This window comes from Ornithorhynchus anatinus, chromosome 11, assembly GCF_004115215.2.
Source record: "Ornithorhynchus anatinus isolate Pmale09 chromosome 11, mOrnAna1.pri.v4, whole genome shotgun sequence".
Lineage (NCBI taxonomy): Eukaryota > Metazoa > Chordata > Mammalia > Monotremata > Ornithorhynchidae > Ornithorhynchus > Ornithorhynchus anatinus.
In genome coordinates this window covers 39,877,648-39,900,875 of record NC_041738.1, presented here as the reverse complement: position 1 = coordinate 39,900,875, position 23,228 = coordinate 39,877,648, and the positions used below count along the sequence as shown (strand labels likewise).

Below are 23,228 nucleotides of genomic sequence, written 5' to 3'. Positions count from 1 at the left end.
TGTCTGTCCCCCGCTACACTGTATGCATATTATGGGCAGGGAATATATCCACTAATTCTGTTGTATCGTACTCTCTCAAGCGCTTAGTACAGTGCTCTGCACGTAGTAAGTTCTCGATAAATACACCACTGATTGATTAAGTACATAAACCAATATATAAACGAGTGCCCTGGCTCAGTGTGTTGGCATAAATGGCACAGAAAGGCTGAGCTGGGTTTTTTTAATGTTATTTATTATTTACTATGTGCCAGACACTACTAATTTAATTTAATTAATTATGGTATTTATTTGTTAAGTGCTTACTATGTGCAGAGCACTGTTCTAAGCGCTGGGGTAGATACAGGGTCATCAGATTGTCCCATGTGGGCTCACATTTTTTTAATCCCCATTTTTACAGATGAGGTAACTGAGGGACAGAGAAGTTAAGTGAGTTACCTAAGGTCACACAGCAGCCAAGTGGTGGAGTCAGGATTAGAACCCATGACCTCTGACTCCCAAGCCCCGGCTCTTTCCACTGAGCCATGCTGCTTCTCTAAACCTGGGGTAGATTAATCAATGGTAATTACAGAGCACTTACCATTTACTTACTATTTGTCTTAATCCTCATTTTATAGATAACTGAGGCAGAGAAGTTAATAATAATAATAATAATGTTGGTATTTAAGTGCTTACTCTGTGCAGAGCACTGTTCTAAGAGCTGGGGTAGATACAGGGTAACTGGTTGTCCCACGAGAGGCTCACAGTCTTTATCCCAATTTATGGATGAGGTAAACTGAGGCCCAGAGAAGTGAAGTGACTTGCCCACAGTCACAAAGCTGACAAGTGGCAGAGCCGGGATTCAACTCATGCCCTCTGACTCCCCAGCCCAGGCTCTTACGCTGCTAGCGACTTGCCCAAGTTTACAGCAAACAAAAGGCGGGGCCGGGATTAGAACCCAGGTCCTTCCGACTCCCAGGGCCAGGCTCTATCCACTGGGCTACGCTGCTTCTCTAAGCTAGTGGTTGTGGGGATGTTACCTAGGAAAATTAATCAGGGAAGGCTTCCCAGAGGTGTGATTTCAGGAGGGCTTTGAAGACCGAGAGAGCTGTGGTCCGGCAGATTTGAAGGAGAAGGGAGTTCATTCATTCAATAGTATTTATTGAGGGCTTACTATGTGCAGAGCACTGTACTAAGCGCTTGGAATGTACAATTCGGCAACAGATAGAGACCATCCCTGCCATTGACGGGCTCACAGTCTAATCGAGTTCTAGGTGGGAGGAAGGGTGTGGAGCAAAGGATCGGAGGAGGGAGAGGCCAGAACGATGGCAGCGAGTAGGGGAGCTTGAGAGGAATGATGAGTGTGGGCCGGAATCGATAAGAGGGAGAGAGCTGATCGAGAGCCCTGAATCCAGTGGTCGGTTTTCTCCTCGTTGTGGAGAGGAACGGATAATCAGTGAAGGTTTCGGAGGCGTGGGGAGATGTGTGTGGCGTGTTTTAGAAAAACGTTCGGACCGGCGGCGGGAAGTATGGACTTACGAGGAGAGAGCCTGGAAGCGGGGAGATGGCGAGGAAACTGACACAGGAGTCAAATTGGCATCTGACAAGTTCCCGAATCTGGGATGGTGCCTATCTGGATCGGAGAGAGAGGGGCAGAGCTGGGAAATGTGGCAGGGAAAAAACAAAGGAGATTTATATTTAGATTAAATATAAGGTCTGAAAGAGAAGGAGGTGTCAAGGATAATGCCAAAGCCGTGGGCTTGTGAGACAGAAGCGGTGTGAAAATAGAAAAAAATAGGTGGAGGGGAATTGGGAGGAAAGATAGGACTCAGTTTTAAAGATATTGAGCTTAAAGTGCTGCATGGTGGGACATCCACGCAGAGATGTCTGCGGGAAGAGGCATGCAAGACTGCAATTCATTCAAAACAGTGGGGATCGAAAGAATCCCTTATCTGAAATGCTTCCTTTACTACCTTCCTAGAGCTCATTCACAGTAACATATTCCTGTTTTATCACAAAGCCAGAATACGGATTTTTACACTGATAGATGGAGGGACTTCATTTAGAGATTTTAAGGACTACATTCAGGACTGGCCCGGCAGCCTGTACGTTTGATATTTAATCGAGAGAGAAGGAACTTGAACATAGGCAAAGATCTAGCCTTGGGCGTGAATTCATCACCTTGGGGAACTGCTGTCCAGAAAGCTGAGAGCAATCGTTGATTTTAACTATTTCCACAAGCAGCCCGGCACAAAAGAACCACTTTCCCTTGCCATTATCTTTGGCCTAAAGTTCATGAGACTTTTCAGGTGGCCCTCCAAATTTTCAACCGATTGCTTCCTGAAAACTGCAACTTAGGTCAAAACCAATTTTCTTGTAGGAGCCATTATGTAGATGGGGGGATAGGTTCCTGAATCGAGAGATTAGGTTACACCACTTTTACTCCAGTTACTCAGATTTGGGTACTCGATCAGAGATCGGTAACATAAATAAATTAGCATATTTAACCCCCAACTAATGTTCCCCCCCACCCTACTTTCCCTGCTTTCTGTGTCATCTAGGTATTTGGGTCCGTAACCCCCGCTACGCATTTTGATACTCATCCCTTCCCAACCACCTCAGCACTTCCGTACATATCTTTGGCAGAAGGAGCGTGGCGTAGTGGATAGAGCATGGGCCCGGAGTCGGAAGGTTATGCTCTGCCACTTGTCTGCTATGAGACCTCGGGCAAGTCACTTCACTTCTCTGGGCCTCAGTTCCCTCATCTGTAAAACGGGGATCGAGACCGTGAGCCCCACGTGGGACGGGGACCGTGTCCAACCCGATTCGCCTATATCTACCCCAGCGTTTAGTACAGTGCCTGTCACATAGTAAGTGCTAAACAAATGTCCTAATTATTATTATCATTATTATTAATGTCCATCTTCCCAATCAATTAATCAATGGTATTTATTGAGCCCTTACTGTGTTCAGAGCACTGTACTAAATGCTTGGGAGAATACAATATAACAATACAAAAGAGTTGGCAGACATGTACCCTGTCCTCGTGAGCTTACAATTTAGAGACATTAACGTAAATAAATTAGAGATAGCCATCAATTATATTTATCGAGCGCTTACTGTGTGCAGGACACTGTGCTAAGGCCTTGGGAGAGTACAGCACAACATAACACACATTTCCTACCCACTTGAGCTTACAGTCTAGAGGGGGAGATGGACATTAATATAAATGAATACGGATCTCTTCATAAGTGTATGGGGTTGGGGGGCGGGGTGGTGAATAAAGGGAACAAAGCGGGGCGATGCAGAAGAGAGTGGGAAAAGGAAATGAGGGTTTAGGCAGGGAAGGTCTTTTGGAGATGTGCCTTCGATAAGGATTTGAAGGTGGAGAGAGTAAATAGTCAGATGTGAAAAGAGAAGGTGTTCAAGGCCAGGCAAGGCCAGGCCAGGCGTTCAAGGCAGGATGTGGACGAGAGGTCGCCGGAAAGACAGACCAGGTGGAGGTACAGTGAATAGGTTGGGATTAGAGGACTGAAGTGTGCGGGCTGGGTTGTAATAGAAGAGTAGAGAGGTGAGGTGGGAGGGGGCTAGGTGATGGACTGCTTTAAAGCTGGTGTTATGAAGTTTCCGTCTGATGCAGAGGCGGATGAGCAACCACTAGAGCTTCTTGAGGAACGGGGAAAGATGAACTGAATGCTTTTGTAGAAAAATGAGGTGAACAGTAGAGTGAAGCATGGACTGGAATGGGAAGAGACAGGAGGCATGGAGGTCGGCGAGGAGGCTGATGCAGTAGGAGTGGGATAGGATGAGTGCTTGGATTAATGGAGAAGAAAGGGATTTTAGCCATGTTGTGAAGGTTGAACCCACATGATATATTGAATATGTGGATTGAATGAGAGGGGGTCAAGGATAATGCCAAGGTTATGGGCTTGTAGGCCAGGAAGGATGGTGATGCTGTCTACAGTGATAGAAAAATCAGGGGGAGGACAGGGTTTGGGTGGAAAGAGTTCTGCTTTGGACATGGTAAGTTTGAGGTGGCGACAGGACATCTAGTAGAGATGTCTTGAAGGCAGGAGGAAATGTGAGACTGCAGAGAGAGGTCAGGACTGGAGTTGTAGATTTGGGAATCACCCTCAGAGATGGTAGTGGAAGCCACATGAGTTCTCTAAGGGAGTGGGGAGATGGAGAATAGAAGAGGGCCCTGAACTGAACCTTGAGGGACACCCAGTTAGGGGGTGGGAGGCAGAGTCAGAAAGAGATTGAGAATGAGAGATCGCATGTGTGTCGAATAAGACATGAGTCAAAGATAACACTAAGGTTAAAGGCTTGGGCGATAAGGAGGATGGTGGTGCTGTCTATAGTGATAGGAGGGTCAGGGTTTGAGTGGGAAGATAAGGAGTTCTGTTTTGGACATGGAGATAGTAAGCTTCTTGAGGGCAGGGATCCTACCAGCTCTATTGCACTCATCTAAGCACTTAATAGAGTGTTTGGCACAAAGTAAACACTGAAAAATAACACTGATTGATTGACTATGATTTATGAGGTGCTCCTTTTTTCTTCCTTGGCAAGTTTTTGCTCCCTCCCTTTTTCCTGCTGGGAACTCTCTCCTCCTTTTACATCTTGCAGCTCTCCACATTTTCGAAGTCTTCTGAAAATCACACCTCCTTCAAGAGATCTTCTCTGATTAATCTCTCCTCTTCCCATTCCCCATCTCCCCCTCAGCACTTCCACATCACCAAGCATTCAGGTACTCATATCCCCACAGAGAAGCAGCATGGCCTAGCGAATAGAGCACGGGCCTGGTAGTCAGAATAATAGTATTCGTTAAGCGCTCATCTGTGCCAGGCGCTATACTAGACGCTGGGGTAGATACAAGCAAATCGAGTTGGACACGGTCCCTGTCCCACTTGGGGCTCACAGTCTCAATCGATCCCCATTTTACAGATGAGTTAACTGAGGCACAGAGAAGTGAAGCGACTTGTCCAAGGTCCCACAGCAGACAAGTGGCAGAGTGGCATTAGAACCCATGACCTTCTGACTCCCAGGCCCATGCTCTATCCATTACGCCATTATCTATGTGACCTTGGGCAAGTCACTTCACTTCTCTGTGCCTCAATTACCTCATCTGTAAAACAGAGATTAAGACTGTGAAGCCCACGTGGGAAATGGACTGTGTCCAACCTGATTAGTTTATATCTACACCAGTGCTTAGTACAGTGAGTGGCACATAGTAAGCACTTAAATACCACAGGGGAAAAAATAACAAACCCTAATCAGTCACTAAAAGTTTTCTTTGTGGATTTCCCGTTTTAGGCACTTGGCTTTCCACTAAAACGTGGTCACTGAGGGTGACAAGATGTGTAGACGAGAGTCAGTGGTAGAGTTCCGTTGCCTTGTCTTATACTGTCCAGTCGTCTCTGACCCACAGTGACTCCATGGACACATCTCTCCCAGAACTCCCCACTCTCCATCTGCGATGATTCTGGTAGCGTATCCGTGGTTTTCTTCATAAAAATACACAAGTGGTTTACCGTGTCTTCTTCCACGCAGTGAACGAGTCTCCGCCCTCGACTCTCCCCCGTGCCGCCGTTCCCCAGCACAGGTGAGTTCTGACTTGTACGAGATGGCCTTCCACTCGCTAGCCATCGCCCAAGCTAGGAATGGATATGCTTCTCTCTCCATAGCCGAGACTGGTAGAGTATTACAAACTCCGGGTGCGATCCTGAGAGGAGCACAGGGAACTCAGGAGGTTACGGTTCTGTTACCTGTATTAAAAAATCCACTGGCCCTGCCCCCCTCACTTAGTTTACCCAGGCAAAGGGGGTAAAACCAGGAGTTGCTGGGAAGTAGAAAAAAAAAATCAAGGCAAGTAGAGCTGCGAGGTGCTCAGCTCTTCCCTGGATCCCTAGAAAGGTGACAGCAACGGAAGAGGGACGTGAAAGGGTGCGGGCAGAAGGGTAACAGCCGAGTAGCAGAATTTCACCTCTAACCTATGACAGTCCTCTCCCTTTACACTTCCCTTACCAGGCACCAGCCGGAGCAGCTTTCCCACTTTCACTGCTAGGCTCCGGAGCTTCCGCTCACACCCACGGGACCCTGCCTGCCAACCACGTCTTCGCCGAGACACTTCCCCACACTTGGAAGCCCGTGATAAAAGTTGCGGGGACGGTGCCGTCCGAGCCCAGAGAGGCTGGAGTTCACTTGGCTCCTCTTCTACCTTGAAATGATTGGGTCCCTGGCAGAGTGGTACAGCAGCAATTTGTGGGATCTTTTAGAGTGGGAAGGTGGAGTGTTAACTATCACCTGCTCCATCTACCCTATTAAAAGATGTAGAAAGGCAGGAAGAAGGCAAGATGAAACCTTGTTTTTCCCTCCAGTCATTGAAATTGGTTATCCCAGTGAAGCAGTAGTACAGAATCCAATAGTTAGCTACACCTTGAAGCTTCTAAAAAAAAAAGGGGCCCCTACCTTCCTAGCCACCTCTAAATACAGTGTTCCCTGGCATCTGCTTGGGTCCCGACTATTTAAACAATAACGGTGATTATTTCTGGGCTACAAATTTGTTTTACCGTTGTCCTGAGGGTCTGGATCACTCTTAAACAAAAGCAAGCCCATAAGTTAACAGCCACATTTATTAGAAAAAAGGATGCGACATTCCCCTCTTAAAAGGTGGAGGGGAGGGACTGGATTGGAAAGGTGCTTCAAAATATTACTTATCTTTGTTAGCCCCATTTAATGTTAACTCCTCAGTACTTCAGAGCCCCCCTTTTCTGCCAAGGGGTGACTCCCTGCTGTCATATACAGTCTTCTAGAAGCAAATCCCTATATTCAGTTCCACTCTAGCTGACGGCTGGGGAAATCCTACATCACGTGGAAAGGCTACCGGTAAGAGACGCTCCCCTGGCTAGTCTTAGTGGTTTCTTCCCAGAGCTCCACACTGCCAGGCGGTTGAGGGGGGAATCTCCAGCCGTGATCCCATCACTCCGTCTCAGGCCTTCCCTCCTCCGATCACCTCCGCTTCACAAACTTCTTTGTTGCCGCATTGGGGTTGAGGCGCTTTCGGCCTGCCCCCAGTGACCCATCCCGGATCTGGAGCGTGGCCGCCCGGCTGTAGACGTCATTCTCGGCGAAGGGAGACACGCCAGCGAGGTACGCGGGGTCGAAGACGTTGGTTTTCTGTCGGGCCTTTCGGGATAACCGCTGCTGGGGGAAGCGCTGGTCCTCCGCTAGATGGGGGTTGTTGGAGTGTTTTCCGCCTTTGGGCGCAGGAAGCGAATACTGCAAGACGGGGAACCAAGGGGACGTTAAGAATATAGGGGGGACGGCATAACCACGCGGCACTGCCCGGCCTGAGTTGGGGATGACCCGTGGCTAGGGCCGAGCCCGTTGGTGAATGTGGTTTATGTGGACCCTGTGTCGGCTGTGGCTATCTGTAGCTTGAACTATTAGTCTCATTCCTGGATTACCCACGTGCTCCACAATGGGGACAAGTAGCCCTGTGGCTAGATGCGCATCAGGACTGTGGCTCAACTCTTTTAATGAGAAGTAAAGCAGCATGTCTAGTGGATAGAGCAGGGGCCTGGGACTCGAAAGGACCTGGGTTCTAGTCCTGGGTCCACCTCTTGTCTGTTGTGTGACCTAGGGCAAGCTGCTTCACTTCTCTGTGCTTCAGTTACCCCACTGAAAAAATGGGGATTATGACTGTGAGCCCCATGTGGGACATGGATTGTGTCCAGCTTGATTACCTGTACCTACCCCGGCGCACAGAACAGTGCCTGGCACATAGTAAGCGCTCAAAAACCATAAAAAAAAGTTAACAGAGTCTTGTCTTGGAGGTATCAGATACAAGGCCCAAGGCACTAATCCAACCATACTCTCTCAACTCTTCATCAAACAAGATTTCACAGCCACAAAGATAGACCTCCCAACACTTCCCCACAAAACGACTACCCAGGTTCATCACTCTGGCAAAGAAAAATAAATCCCCCAACATCGCAACAGCCCTCTCTCCCTCTTAAGCCGCCACACGGGAAAGCCAGGGCAACCTAAGCACTGAACACTCGATAAATCCAACCCCCTACTTGTTCTGTCCCATTCTGCCTCTTATCCTTAAAGAACAGCTGTATTTTACCAAATTCTAGAATCTTAAGTAACCAGAAAGCAAAAAAGTTTTCTCATATTAAGCTGCGGTATGAAAGTGCCCTTTATGCTCATAGTCTTCTCTTACGAGAGGGCACAGGGTTATTTTATACCCTGGAAGTGTTTAGGCTGCTGAGGGAGTAGGGTGTTGAAAACTCATTCACTGTTTTCACAGCTAAGCTGAAGAAAGGTCCGGAAGCGTATGCTTTCGGAAAGGGGCGGATGAGACGGGCAGAGGCAGACTTCCAGGGAATATTAATAGCTGTTATGAAAGCTGACTGGTTGAGAAATCGAGTCAGAATTTCTCATTCAAATTGCCAAGTGCCGCCTGATCTGGCTGAATGGTACGGAGCTCATCTGGAAACCATTTGGAGTTGTGGCTGGTTTGTTTTGTTCTGCTTGTCCTTTCCTCTCATTTTAAATTCTGCTGCAAGGAGTGCTTCTTTCTTGGGGTACCTACCCCCCAACCAAACCGCAGGCCCTGCTTTGCTGGGATAAACAAGGAATCGGCCTCTTACCCGGAGCCCGCGGGCACTCAGCACCTTGGGGTTGCGGGAGAAATGCATGTGAAGGTTGCCGTTATCGCTGATGGTCACTGCGACTTTTTTCAGAGTCTTGTTACCGCAGTGTGCACAGAAGATTTTGTTCATGTCAGACGTTGTCCTAGAGAAGAGAGGAGGAAATGCTTGAGGCATAAGCAACAGATCTCATCCACAGCTCCATGTCATCCTTTTCAGCTCGCTCACGTCTCAGAGGAAGACTGAGCAGCTGAAGGAGAACAGCCTTTCCTCCACCCGCCCCATGGGTTCTCCCTGCTAAATTACGAGGTGGGTAATTCAACTTTCTTCACAGGTACCATGTGGGACTCTACTCCTCCCACACCAACTTTCTAGTCATGCCTCACCTGTTTCCTCCTCACCTCCGCCCTTCCCCATGCTTTAAATGCCCTCCCCGATCAGTTCGGCCATACCTCGTCCTCCTCTTCAAAACCCTTCTAAAAAGCCACCTCCTCCAAGAGGCAGTCCCTGATTAATCCTTCACTTAACTGGTCATTCTAGTCTCAGCCATTTCAGTGCTCTTACATGCTAATCTGTTAAAGATGTACATATCCACTCGCGTCTGTTTATTCTTCCTCTATTGTACTAGACGATTGACCACCCTGTCTCTGTTCTATCTCCTTCCAATATTGTATTAGACATCCTGTCTCCTTTTTATCTCCTTCCTGTGGGAGAGCAATCATTTTAAATTTGGAGCAACGTGTCATTTATGTTACCTTAAATGGACCACTCCTTAGAACTGGGTTCTGACTGGGGGCTGGAATAAGGGCAACGCAAGGGGATTGGGTAGGATTTTGGGTGCGCGCGCTGGAAGAGTTGCGGTCGAGTGGAACGTGGAAATGCTCGCAAATAAAGGTACCGGGTTCGAACGGCTCGGGGCTGTCTGTCACTCGTACCCCACTGGGGTGAAGGGGCGGGCAACCACTTTCCGCCCTTTCCTGCTCTCTCGGCTCATTCTCTTGAGTCTGTTCATTTTCAATAGTATTTACTGAGCGCTTACTATGTGCAGAGCACTGTACTAAGCGCTTGGAATGTACAAATCGGTAACAGAGACAGTCCCTGCCCTTTGACGGGTTTATAGTCTAATCGGGGGAGACGGACAGACAAGAACAATAGCAATAAATAGAATCAAGAATAAATAGAATCAAGGGGATGAACATCTCATTAAAACAATAGCAAATAGAATCAAGGCGATGTACATTACATTAACAAAATAAATAGGGTAATGAAAATATATACAGTTGAGCAGACGAGTACAGTGCTGAGGGGATGGGAAGGGAGGGGGGAGGAGCAGAGGGAAATGGGGGGAAAAGAGGATTTAGCTGCGGAGAGGTGAAGGGGGGCAGTAGAGGGAGTAGAGAGAGAAGGGGAGCTACACCATTCTACACCAAGGTCACGAAACCCTCTCCTGCGATTGCGAGATCAGAGTATATTTGATCAGTATATATATCAGAGTATCTATATTTGTTGATTTATGTCTGCTTCTCCTCACTCTCCCTGAGGGCAAGGACTGTCTTAGTTCCTCTGCTTCCGTAAATAGCCTACAACGCTCTGCATCTAGTAGGCACTCAAATACTGTAAGCAACCAGTTTAAAATAACAGGTGCCGAGGGGACAGAAGACCCTGCAGGTGAAACTGCAGCTCGGCTGCCCAGAGGTAGAACCTAAACTTCCAACTTTCAATCCACCTTCAAGCTCAACCCATTTTCTTTATCACCGTCATTCCTTTCCTCTTGAGAATTGCTTTTTACCGCAAGATTCCTCTCAGACTTTGTCCCCAAGTGTCCTTCCATACAAACACTTGATTCAATGAGTTCTCCCAAGGTTGGTCCAATCTTTTCTTGCTCGAAACGCACATCTCCCTTATTAAGCTAGTCCCCGGACACAGGGAAGCTCTTTCCAGTCCAGACTCCACTGGCAGGTAGAGTTTGGGGAGGCAGGGTCCCGGATGACTGAGCTGCACCTATTTTCTAAGGAATTGTCGTGTACCTGACCTATTCAGAGGGAACACAAAGCTTCATCAGCCAAGTTGACTCGCAATAATGAGGAGGGATCAGGGACAACATCTGAGTGAGATTTTATGACAATGATTTCAGAAGAGAGGGGCCCTTTTCCCAAAGGAGGCAAAATACAGTAGTTTATACATACTTAAAACAGCCATGACATCGCAGTATGTAGCTTCTGGCCTCCCGAATCAACATCCCATTCACTGCCAGCACATGGAGCCCCAGCTGGAGCAAAACATTCTGAAGGCGAAGGTCAAAAACAAAAATGCAAAAGTTCTTTGAGAACCGGACGGCTTCATCAAGCACGCTGTCTTTTGACCTATGAATCAATTGATGTGGCAAAGCACTGCTCACACAGGTTTTTTTTAACTTTTTTTTTTTTAGTGTTATTTGTTAAGTGCTATGGGTCAAGCCCTGTTCAAAGTGCTCTAATCGACTATTAGATTCATCAGACACCTGAATGGGGACAGGGAATCACTTGCCCCAAATCCTGTCTGGAGGTGACAGCTCTTGTTCTCGCTCATGAAAAATCAATCATTACAATTGGAAGGTTGGTACTATTTATTCATACAAGAAAACAATTACTCTAATTCCCAAACAGCATAAACGTGGCAGTGAAACATTTTATAGCAAGAGGAAAAAGGTTGGTTTCACCTTAGCTGCTGCCCATTTCTCCCACTACACCCGAGCTCCTGCTCTCCTACACAATTCACCCTACATGTCCCTCGCTCTTGACTTTGCCACCGCCGACCCACTGCTTAAGTCGTTTCCCTAATTTCTGGAACAGCGTCTGGCACATAGGGAGCACTTAAATACTATTATTATTTTTGTCATCTTGGAACGTCCCCCTGGACTCCCAAACCCTTTTACAATGACGATGGTGTCTCTCTGAAGGAATGAGAGGTGAGCTCTGGTCTTGGGGCTCTGGGACCGAGAACCGGCACAAAGGAATGCTAGTGAGTTACTTGGTACCACATGAATTCTCTCTTCCCTGCCAGTTGGTTCTGAGTAGGGCACAGAGTGTATTGAGCCAGAAGACGGGCAAGGGGGCAAAACGCTGCAGAACGCTCGCAAAGGCCTTTCACTGGAGGACCTTTGGCAGCTGAAGTGAAAATAGCACAGTGCCAGGACCCAAGCACAGAACTGCCCTGGCCACCCAGGCCGGTCAGATTATTTTCAGGACTCCCGCTGGGCCTACCCATTTCACATAATGTCCGAGTTCCTCGGTTAGAAAGCTTCACCGATGGTGACATGGCTTCGGCCTGCAGGACCCGAATCACAGTCCTGCAGCCATTCTCTTTTCTCCTGACCAACAACCGGGCTAAACCCTCCTACCAAGCTGCCTCCTCTGAGGTATTCCTTTTCACTCGCCCTGCCGTCCCAGTCACGCTATCCCCTCGGTCTTCAATCGCTTGTCGTTTATTTCACCAATTCTTACATTCTTTACTGGCAGAGTATGTGTGCTTCTCTCCTTGCAATGCAAGCCACTTAAAGGCATGGACCAGGTCTTGGGCTTCTTCTCTACGGGCCCAAGGTGCCTATGCTCTCCATACCGAAGGTACTCAGTAAACGTTGATGAAGACGATATGACAGGGAACAAAATCCCTCTAGAATCTAAGTTCCTTGTGGGCAAAGTTTGGGCCTACCCACTCCATTATACTGTAGAAAAACAGCGTCGCTTAGTGGAAAGAGCACGGGATTGGGAGTCAGAGGTTGTGGATTCTAATCCTGGCCCCACCACTTGTCAGCTGTATGACTTTGGGCAAGTCACTTCACTTCTCTGGGCCTCAGTTATCTCATCTGTAAAATGGGGATTAAGACTGGGTGCCCCTCGTGGGACAACCTGATTACGCTGTATCTATCCCAGTGCTTAGAACAGTGCTCTGAACATAGTAAGCACTTAACAAATACCATCATTATCAAAGGCTTAGTATGATGGCCATTACCAGACCCCATCTGCACATAACCCAAAGTCCATGAGTGCCCACCTACACCCTCTCAAAAGGCCCCGTCAGTGGGCTCAAGCAAGGCCTACCTGCATGGCGAAGTCTGTGGTGACACAGCCAACCCGCACGTTGTCCGGAACGTCACAGTGTCCCAGTTCCTGTTGCACCTGCTTAATATTGCTTGGGGTTATCCATCCTTCATCGTCACTATCCTCAGATCTCCTGTCCAGACTGCCATCCTCTTCCTCCTCACCTGAAATGTCCCGATCTTCCCCGGTCTGAAATTCAGGAGCGAATGAACACCCAGCACGGGAAAGCAGCAGCCGAAGGGAGCAAGGTATGGTACCGAGGGAATTGAACAGAAAAGTCTGCCTCTCACCAGCAGCTCCCACAGATCATCATCATCAATTCTGGGCAGAGGGTTTCTCCAAAACTGGAAGGAGCTGAACTCTGGGTCCTCCGATTCTGCCGCAAGCGTCTTGGGGCCCGGGGTTTCCTCCGCAACTCTGGCCTAAGGTTTCCAGGAGAGAAAGTGACTTATACCGTTCTCCAGAATGTGAAGTTTTAAAGCAATCATTCATGAGCCAAGGGCAAGTCAGTTGGACAAACGGAGCCACATTTTCTCCAAACTCTGAGAGCAGGCAAGGACCTGCAAGAATGAGCTGGGACCCCCAATCTGTGGAGTCGAAGGGCAGGGAAAAAGCAGAGTTTGCACATGACAGTGTGGAAATTACCTTGGAAGGTAGGTGGAAACCAGCAACGTGTACGGGGGCTTCTGGGTGCCGCATCACCGAGCTCACCTGAACCTAAAAAAGCACAATGAGAGTTCATAAAGAAAACCCAGAAACATGAGGAGAGCAACTAACGCTGCACTAAAGCTTTTCAGATGAAAACTTCATCTAACAGTCATTTCCGGCAACTGAATTCTCCCGCTGGGGATTGATGGCCACAGGCAGAGCAGTTCACGAATTCAGTATTTGCCAAAAGTAATGACCCAAACAGCAACCGTGGATTTTCAGTCAGAACATTGCTGGGTCACTTAATTTCTCTGTGCCTCAGTTTCCTCACCTGTCCTTCCTTCCTTTCACCCTCTGAGCCCCCTGTGGGATTAGGGACTGGGTCCAATACAATTGTCTAACTACCCTCGGGGCATAGCACAATACTTAGCACATAGTAAGCACTTAATCCCATAACTATTAACTCTAAAATGCACTTGTCAACAAACTGGTAAGGAGAGCTTCTGCTAAGAAGGGAGCAAACATTCGTCGGTTGCAGCTTCTGGTCCGACAATAGCCGTAACCAAAGGTGGTGAAACATTTCTTATTTCTTCCCCAAAACTTGACTACTCCTCCACCCGCTCACAAGCCCAGAACCGCGGCCTTGTCCTCGACTCATCTCTCTCATTCCACCCCCACACTCAATCTTTCATCAAATGCTGTCGGTTCAACCTTCACAAAACAGCTAAAACCCACTCTTTCCTCTCCATCCAAACTGCTCCCATGCTGATCCAAGCACTTTTCCTATCCCGCCCTGACTACCGCCTCTCCCCACTCCAATCCACACTTCACTCTGCTGTACCCATCATTTATCAATGAAAACTTTCAGTCCATGTCTCCCCCCTGCTCAAGAACTTCCAATGACTGCCCGTCCACCTGTGCATCGAACAGAAACTCCTCACCACTGGTTTTAAAGCACTCAACCAACCTGCTCTATCCTACCTCACCTCCCTAAACTTCAGCCTGCACACTCCACTCTAGCACCAGTTTACTCCTGTGCCCCAATCTCATCTGCCTGGCCACCGACCCCTTTCCCACATCGTCCCCCCTCCTCCACATATGCCAGATCACCACACCATCCACCTCCAAAGCGTTATTAAGGTCACGTTTTCTCTATTAAACCCTCTTTTCCCTGGCTTGCTCTCCTGTGTTGCCAAGCACTTGGATCTGTGACCTTTGGACAACTGCTCTTCGCCCCAACCCCATAGCCCTTGTGTAGATATCCTTAAATCATATAAATTACTTATTCATACTGTCTGTCTCCCCTCTAGACTGTAAACTTGTTATGGGCAGAGAAGCCATATACTGATTCTATTGTACTCTCACCTCCTCCAGGAGGCTTTCCCAGACTGAACCCCCCCCCTTCCCTCTGCTCCTCCTCCCCTCTGCTCTTCCCCCTTCCCCTCAGCACTGTGCCCATTTGTATATATTATTTATTAGCCTATTTATTTTAATGAGGTGTATATCTCCTTGGTTCTATTTATCTTGATGATGTTGTCTTGTTTCGTTCTGTTTTGCTTTGCTGTCTCCCCCGTTTAGACTGTGAGCCCGTCACTGGGCAGGGATTGTCTCTATCTGTTGCCGAATTGTACATTCCAAGCACTTAGTACAGTGCTCTGCACATAGTAAACACTCAGTAAATACCATTGGTTGATTTAATTAAGTCAAATTCAGGTCAGTGCAACATTATTACGGAATCTGTTTGAAAAGGGACAGGGAACTGGAGGAGGAAGAGCAGTTCATTAGCATTTCCTTACAGTCCACTTGTAGGTAGGATTCTTTTTTACCTTTCGTTCTGGTTCTTTCTTTAGGTGAGCTACTCCGACATATTCTGCTTCCAACTGGTAGGTGAGCGCCAGAACCTGGAGATCTGTCGCTGAGAGGCTGGGATAATCTCCAGTCTTTTTTGAGAATTCCGTCACTATAACGAACAGATTTCCAGTTTAAGGGTTATTTAGAACACCAAGCCATATGCCCACGTCTCCCCCATCCTAAAAAAAACCCGCTCTTGACCCCACTTCCCCCTCCAGTTATCGTCCTATCTCCCTACTACCCTTCCTTTCCAAAATCTTAGAACGAGTCGTCTACAATCGATGCCTAGAATTCCTTAACTCCCATTCTCTCCTAGACCCCCTCCAATCTGGCTTCCATCCCCTCCACTCTACCGAGACTGCTCTCTCTAAGGTCACCCGTGACCTCCTTCTTGCCAAATCCAATGGCTCCTACTCCATTCTGATCCTCCTCGACCTCTCTGCTGCCTTTGACACTGTCGACCATCCCCTCCTCCTCCATACCTTATCTCACCTTGGCTTCACGGACTCTGTCCTCTCCCAGTTCTCCTCTTACCTCTCTGGCCCATCATTCTCGGTCTCCTACGCTGGAGCCTCCTCCCCCTCCCATCCTTTAACTGTTGGAGTTCCTCAAGGGTCGGTTCTTGGCCCTCTTCTGTTCTCCATTTACACTCACTCCCTCGGTGAACTCATCCGCTCTCAAGGCTTTGACTACCATCTCTACGCAGATGACACGCAGATCTACATCTCCGCCCCTGTCCTCTCCCCCTCCCTTCGGGCTCGCATCTCCTCCTGCCTCCGGGACGTCTCCACCTGGATGTCGGCCCGCCACCTAAAACTCAACATGAGCGAGACTGAGCTCCTCATCTTCCCTCCCAAACCCGGTCCGCTCCCAGACTTCTCTACCACCGTGGATGGCACGACCATCCTTCCCGTCCCGCAGGCCCGCAATCTCGGTGTCATCCTTGACTCGTCCCTCTCGTTCACCCCACACATCCTATCCGTTACCGAGACCTGCCGGTTTCACCTCTGCAATATCGCCAAGATCCGCCCTTTCCTCTCCACCCAAACGGCTACCTTACTATTACGGGCTCTCGTTATATCCCGGCTAGACTACTGTGTCGGCCTTCTCTCTGACCTCCCTTCCTCCTCTCTCGCCCCGCTCCGGTCTATTCTTCACTCCGCTGCCCGGCTCATCTTCCTGCAGAAACGATCTGGGCATGTCACTCCCCTTCTTAAACAACTCCAGTGGTTGCCTATCGACCTCCGCTCCAAACAAAAACTCCTCACTCTAGGCTTCGAGGCTCTCCATCACCTTGCCCCTTCCTACCTCTCCTCCCTTCTCTCTTTCTACCGCCCACCCCGCACGCTCCGCTCCTCCCGCCGCCCACCTCCTCGCCGTCCCTCGGTCTCGCCTATCCCGCCGTCGACCCCTGGGTCACGTCCTCCCGCGGTCCCGGAACGCCCTCCCTCCTCACCTCCGCCAAACCGATTCTCTTTCCCTCTTCAAAACCTTACTTAAAAATCACCTCCTCCAAGAGGCGTTCCCAGACTGAGCTCCTCTTCCCCCTCTACTCCCTCTGCCATCCCCCCTTTACCTCTCCGCAGCTAAAGCCTCATTTTCCCCTTTTCCCTCTGCTCCTCCACCTCTCCCTTCCCATCCCCACAGCACTGTACTCGTCGCTCAACTGTATATATTTTCGTTACCCTATTTATTTTGTTAATGAATTGTACATCGCCTTGATTCTGTTTAGTTGCCATCGGTTTTTACGAGATGTTCTTCCCCTTGACGCTGTTTAGTGCCATTGTTCTTGTCTGTCCGTCTCCCCCGATTAGACCGTAAGCCCGTCAAACGGCAGGGACTGTCTCTATCTGTTGCCGACTTGTTCATCCCAAGCGCTTAGTACAGTGCTCTGCACATAGTAAGCGCTCAATAAATACTATTGAATGAATGAATGAATAATACAAAGAAACCTGAATTCACCAGGCTCCAGTCCTTATGAAAAACAAAAGAGATGCCTTTTCTCAGGCTTGTTTCAGCCAAAGTAGCAAAGTCAGTCCCTGCTACTAAGGGAGCAAACACGCTGACGTAATCCTTCTAGCTCTGTGGCCCATTGAGAGGCAGAGGGGATTACAATTTTGCTCTGTCCCCACCTCTTTTCAGTGCCAGAATTAGGTAGATGCCTGGTTTAGACACTGAAATTCATTCATTCAATAGTATTTATTGAGCGCTTACTATGTGCAGAGCACTATACTAACCACTTGGAAGGTACAGTTCGGCAACAGATAGAGACCATCCCCGCCCAATGACGGGCTCACAGTCTAATCGGGGGAGATAGACAAAAACAAGACAACATAATCACGATAAATAGAATCAAGGGGATGTACACGTCAACAAAATAGGGCAATAAAAATATATACAAATGAGCACAGTGCTGACGGGAAGGGAGAGGGGAAGGAGCAGAGGGAAAGGGGGCTTAGCTGAGGGGAGGTGAAGGGGAGGGTAGAGGGGGAGCAGAGAGGGAGCAGAGGAAAAAGGGGAAGCTCAGTCTGGGAAGGCCTCTTTGAGGAGGTGAGAAAAATACGGGCGCTATATGGCTTTGGGCACTCCAAAGGGGCTGAGATGGGCCCAGAATTCCTCATGCTGCCAGAGGTAATCAGCACTGTCCAAACCTCTCTACAGGCTTCCTAAAACAAGCCACCAGGCTGCAAGCCCCTTCCAGGGCTCTTCTACCGGGCAAGTATCCAGATCTTGGCCCGGGGCCCACGTAGGCTGTGCAGGGGCTCTGGTCCAAATACCGCATACTTAAAAAGCAGGGCCTGGTCGAGTGTAGGGTGACACCGCCGATCACCCAAAAATGACCCTACCATCCGTGAAAGCTCTTTGGGGGCAGGGGAATGTGCCTACCAACTCTGTGATATTGAACTCTCCCAAGTGTGCACAGTGACGGTTCAATAAATACGACTGACTGACGAGGGGAAACGTCGGTGGGTCCTCTCCGAATTTATTTACTGATGTCCGTCTCCCCCTCTAAACTGTGTGCGGGAGCGTGTCTGTTGTTACACTGTACACTCCCAAGCGCTGAGTACAATGCTTCGCACATAGTGAGCGCTCAATAGTTACAATTCATTCAATAGTATTTATTGAGTGCTTACTTTGTGCAGAGCACTAAGTGCTTGGAATGTACAATTCGGCACAGATAGAGACAATCCCTGCCCACTGATGGGCTTCTGGTCTAACTGATGGAATGGATGAATGAGTTCGTCCCCCTCCTAGGGAGAGCGGGCGCCCGCTTGCCGGTTCGGGACTCACCGAGCCTGACGTACTCTGGGCACGGCTCTCTGAAGTGCAGCTCATAGGGCAGCACCGCCAGCCGCCTCCTAGTAGCTTTGTCCCGGATCTCGTTGACCACTTCTTTGATGGTGTAGATGGTTTTCCCGATATCCTGGGAAAGACACGAGCCGGGGGACAGGGTCGGTGGGGGGAGATGTTTGAGGGGAGGGTCCCACCTGAAGTCCTCCTCCTCCTGGCAGCCACCCGATCTCTACGGGAAGCAGCACACCCAGTGGCTAGGGCACAGGCCTGGGAGTCAGAGGGTCATGGGTTCTAATCCCCGATCTGCCCCTTGTCTGCTGTGGGACCCCAGGCAAGTCACTTAATAATAATGTTGGTATTTGTTAAGCGCTTACTATGTGCAGAGCACTGTTCTAAGCGCTGGAGTAGATACAGGGTAATCAGGTTGTCCCACGTGAGGCTCACAGTCTTAATCCCCATTTTACAGATGAGGGAATTGAGGCACAGAGAAGTGAAGTGATTTACCCACAATCACACAGCTGACAAGTGGCAGAGCCAGGATTCGAACCCGTGACCTCTGACTCCCAAGCCCACACTCATTCCACTGGGCCACGCTGCTTCTCTAAATTGTGTATGTAATAATGTTGGTATTCGTTAAGCGCTTACTCTTTCAGAGCACTGTTCTAAACGCTGGGGTAGATACAGGGTAATCAGATTGTCCCACGTGAGGCTCACAGTCTTAATCCCCATTTTGCAGATGCGGTAACAGGCCACAGAGAAATTAAGTGACTTGCCCACAGTCACACAGCTGACCAGTGGCAGAGCCGAGATTCGAACCCATGACCTCTGACTCCCCAGCCCAGGCTCTTTCCACTGAGCCACGCTGCTTCTCTTCTCTGTGCCTCAGTTCCCTCATCTGTAAAATGGGGATGAAGACTGCGAGCCTCAAGTGGGACAACCTGATGACCCTGTATCTACCCCAGTGCTTAGAACAGTGCTTTGCACATAGTAGGCGCTTAACAAATACCAACATTATTATTATTACTGGGCCTGGCTGACAGGAAGCGCTTACCAAATACATTATGATTATTCTTCTTCCAGGGGCCGGGGACTGTGGGTGCACCCAGACCCCGCCGCACTGAGCCGTTTTCCACAAGTGGCACCTTAGGGTCTAATTTTAGTGACGGTATTTGTTAAGCGCTTTACTATGTGTCCAGTAGTGGTTTAAGTGCTGGGGTAATAACAATGTTGGTATTTGTTAAGCGTTGACAATGTGCCAAGCACTGTCCTAAGCACTGGGGTAGTAACAATAATAATGATGTTGGTATTTAAGCGCTTACTAGGGGCCGAGCACTGTTCTAAGCGCTGGGGTGATAATAATAATGATGTTGGCATTTGTTAAGCGCTTACTATGGGCCGAGCACTGTTCTAAGCGCTGGGGTGATAATAATAATGATGTTGGTATTTGTTAAGCACTTACTATGGGCCAAGCACTGTTCTAAGCGCTGTGTTGATAATAATAATGATGTTGGTATTTGTTAAGTGCTTACTATGGGCCGAGCACTGTTCTAAGCGCTGGGGTGATAATAATAATGATGTTGGTATTTGTTAAGTGCTTACTATGGGACAAACACTGTTCTAAGCGCTGGGGTGATAATAATGATGATGTTGGTATTTGTTAAGCGCTTACTATGGGCCGAGCACTGTTCTAAGCGCTGGGGGAGATCCAGGGTCATCAGGTTGTCCCACGAGAGGCTCACAATCTTCATCCCCATTTTACAGATGAGGTCACTGAGGCACCGAGAAGGGACTTGCCCAACTGACAGGTGGCGGAGTCGGGATTAGAACCCACGACCTCTGACTCCTAAACCCCTGCTCTTTCCACTGAGCCACGCTCCTTCTCTTGGGTGATAACAATAATAATGTTGGTATTTGTTAGGCGCTTACTACGTGCACAGCACTGTTCTAAGCGCTGGGGGAGATAAAAGGGAATCGGGTTGTGCCACGTGGGGCTCACAGGCTTCCTCCCCATTTTACAGAGGAGGCCCCTGAGGCACAGAGAGGTGAAGTGACTTGCCCAGGGTCACCCAGCTGACAAGGGGCGGGATTCGAACCCACGCCCTCCGCCCCCCAAGCCCGTGAGTCTGCCCCTAAGCCACGCTGTTCCTCCCTACGCCCTTCCCCAACTTCAACCTGAAAGGCTCCGGGGCCCGGCCGCCCCCGCCGAGTGCGGTACCTGCAGCGCCACGTTCAGCAGAAAGGCCGCGGCGTCCGCCACTACGTGCTCCACCAAGGCAGCCATCTTCGGCGCAGAGCCTCGCACTGCGCATGCTCCGTATGCCCCATCCTCCCGCGCATGCTCAGTGCGCCCCCCACCGCACAGCCCGGCGCCCCCGCGCATGCTCAGTGCTCCTCACCTTCCCCCCCCCTCCCTTCCCCCGCGCATGCCTAGTGCGCCTCCCCACCGCACAGCCCGGCGCCCCCGCGCATGCTCAGTGCTCCTCTCCTTCTCTCCCCTCCCTCCCTCCCCTGCGCATGCCCAGTGCGCCTCCCCACCGCCCAGCCCAGCGCCCCCGCGCATGCTCAGTGCTCCTCACCTTCTCTCCCTTCCCCGCCCCCCTGCGCGCATGCCCACTGCGCCTCCCCAACGCCCAGGCTCCACCAGCGCCCCCGCGCATGCCCAGTGCTCCTCCCCCCCCCCGGCGCATGCCCAGTGAGCCTCCCCCACCGCCCAGGCTCCACCGGCGCCCCCGCGCATGCCCAGTTGCCCTTCTCCGCTGCACAGTCTCGGCCGGTGCCCCGCCCTCACCGATTTTTTTAAATTCATTCAATAGTATTTATTGAGCGCTTACTATGTGCAGAGCGCCGTACTAAGCGCTTGGAATGTACAAATCGGTAACATATAGAGACAGTCCCTGCCCTTTGGGGTTACAGTCTAATCATAATGGTGGTATTTGTTAAGCGCTTACTATGTGCAAAGCACTGTTCTAAGCGCTGGGGGATACAAGGTGATCAGGTTGTCCCACGTGGGGCTCACAGTTTTTTAATCCCCCTTTTACAGATGGTATTTGTTAAACTCGAACTATGTCAGGCACTGAATAATAATAATGATGGCATTTCTTAAGCGCTTGGGAAGCAGCGTGGCTCAGTGGAAAGAGCCCGGGCTGGGGAGTCAGAGGTCATGGGTTCGAATCCCGACTCTGCCACTTGGCAGCTGGGTGACTGTGGGCAGGTCACTTCACTTCTCTGGGCCTCAGCATCTGTAAAATGGGGATTAATAATAATGTTGGTATTTGTTAAGCGCCTACTATGTGCCGAGCACTGTTCTAAGCGCTGGGGTAGACATAGGGGAATCAGGTTGTCCCACGTGGGGCTCACAGTCTTCATCCCCATTTTACAGATGAGGGAACTGAGGCACAGAGAAGTGAAGTGACTTGCCCACAGTCACACAGCCGACAAGTGGCAGAGCTGGGATTCGAACTCATGAGCCCTAACTCCAAAGCCCATGCTCTTTCCACTTAGCCACGCTGCTTCTCAATAATAATAATAATAATGTTGGTATTTGTTAAGCGCTTACTATGTGCCGAGCACTGTTCTAAGCGCTGGGGTAGACATAGGGGAATCAGGTTGTCCCACGTGGGGCTCACAGTCTTCATCCCCATTTTACAGATGAGGGAACTGAGGCACAGAGAAGTGAAGTGACTTGCCCACAGTCACACAGCTGCCAAGTGGCAGAGCCGGGATTCGAACCCATGACCTCTGACTCCAAAGCCCGTGCTCTTTCCACTGAGCCACGCTGATGAGCCCCATGTGGGACAACCTGATTACCTTGTAACCCCCCCCCCCAGCGCTTAGAACAGTGCTCTGCACATAGTAAGTGCTTAATAAATACCAACGTTATTTATTATTTATTATGTGCAAAGCACTGTTCTAAGCGCTGGGGGGGACATTGGGCAGGGATTGTCTCTATCTGTTGCTGAACTGTACATTCCAAGCGCTTAGTACAGTGCTCTGCATATAGTAAATGCTCAATAAATACTATTGAACGAATGAACAATACAAGGTGATCAGGTGGTCCCACTTGGGGCTCAGAGTCTTCATCCCCATTTTCCAGATGAGGTCACTGAGGCCCAGAGAAGTGAAGTGACTTGCCCAGTCACACAGCTGACAAGCAGCGGATCCGGGGTTAGAACCCACAACCTTTGACTCCCAAGCCTGCCGAGCACTGCTCTAAGCGCTGGGGTAGATAGAGGGGGAATCAGGTTGTCCCACTTGGGGCTCACCGTCTTCATCCCCATTTGACAGACGAGGTAACTGAGGCCCAGAGAAGCAGCGTGGCTCAGTGGAAAGAGCACGGGCTTTGGAGTCAGAGGTCATGAGTTCGAATCCCAGCTCTGCCACTTGTCTGCTGTGTGACCTTGGGCAAGTCACTTCACTTCTCTGTGCCTCAGTTACCTCATCTGTAAAATGGGGATGAAGACTGTGAGCCCTACATGAGACAACCTGATTCCCCTGTGTCTACCCCAGCACTTAGAACAGTGCTCTGCACATAGTAAGCGCTTAACAAACACCAACATTATTATTATTACTATTATTATTAAGTGAAGTGACTTGCCCAGAGTCACACAGCTGACAAGCGGCGGAGCAGGGATTTGAACCCGCAACCTTTGACTCCTAGGCCCGGGCTCTTTCCACTGAGCCAAGCTGCTTTAGAGAGGAGGCCGCTGAGGCCCAGAGAATTGCA

General features: G+C 49.6%; 1 protein-coding gene across 1 annotated transcript; it reads right to left on the bottom strand.

Moving 5' to 3' along the window:
- Positions 1-6,590: 6,590 nt before the first annotated feature.
- Positions 6,591-20,822, bottom strand: NOB1 (NIN1 (RPN12) binding protein 1 homolog). The gene is made up of 9 exons (XM_029075106.2): positions 20,721-20,822; positions 18,503-18,635; positions 15,187-15,320; positions 13,358-13,429; positions 13,003-13,134; positions 12,713-12,901; positions 10,820-10,917; positions 8,634-8,778; positions 6,591-7,254 (listed from the first exon to the last, which is right to left on the bottom strand). The coding sequence occupies exons 1-9, from the start codon at positions 20,784-20,786 to the stop codon at positions 6,985-6,987; spliced, it is 1,239 nt and encodes a 412-aa protein (XP_028930939.1). The 5' UTR covers positions 20,787-20,822; the 3' UTR covers positions 6,591-6,984.
- Between the last annotated feature and the right edge of the window lie 2,406 nt (positions 20,823-23,228).

What these genes read in the sequence shown, in the direction of transcription:
- NOB1 (XM_029075106.2), bottom strand. Translation starts at nt 20,786, where the DNA reads ATGGCTGCCTTGGTGGAGCACGTAGTGGCGGACGCCGCGGCCTTTCTG. An exon ending in AGAAAGAACCAGAACGAAAG is followed by an intron (nt 13,430 to 15,186) that starts GTAAAAAAGAAT and finishes GTGCTTTTTTAG; the next exon opens with GTTCAGGTGAGCTCGGTGAT. An exon ending in TGAGTGCCCGCGGGCTCCGG is followed by an intron (nt 7,255 to 8,633) that starts GTAAGAGGCCGA and finishes CCCGTCTTGCAG; the next exon opens with TATTCGCTTCCTGCGCCCAA.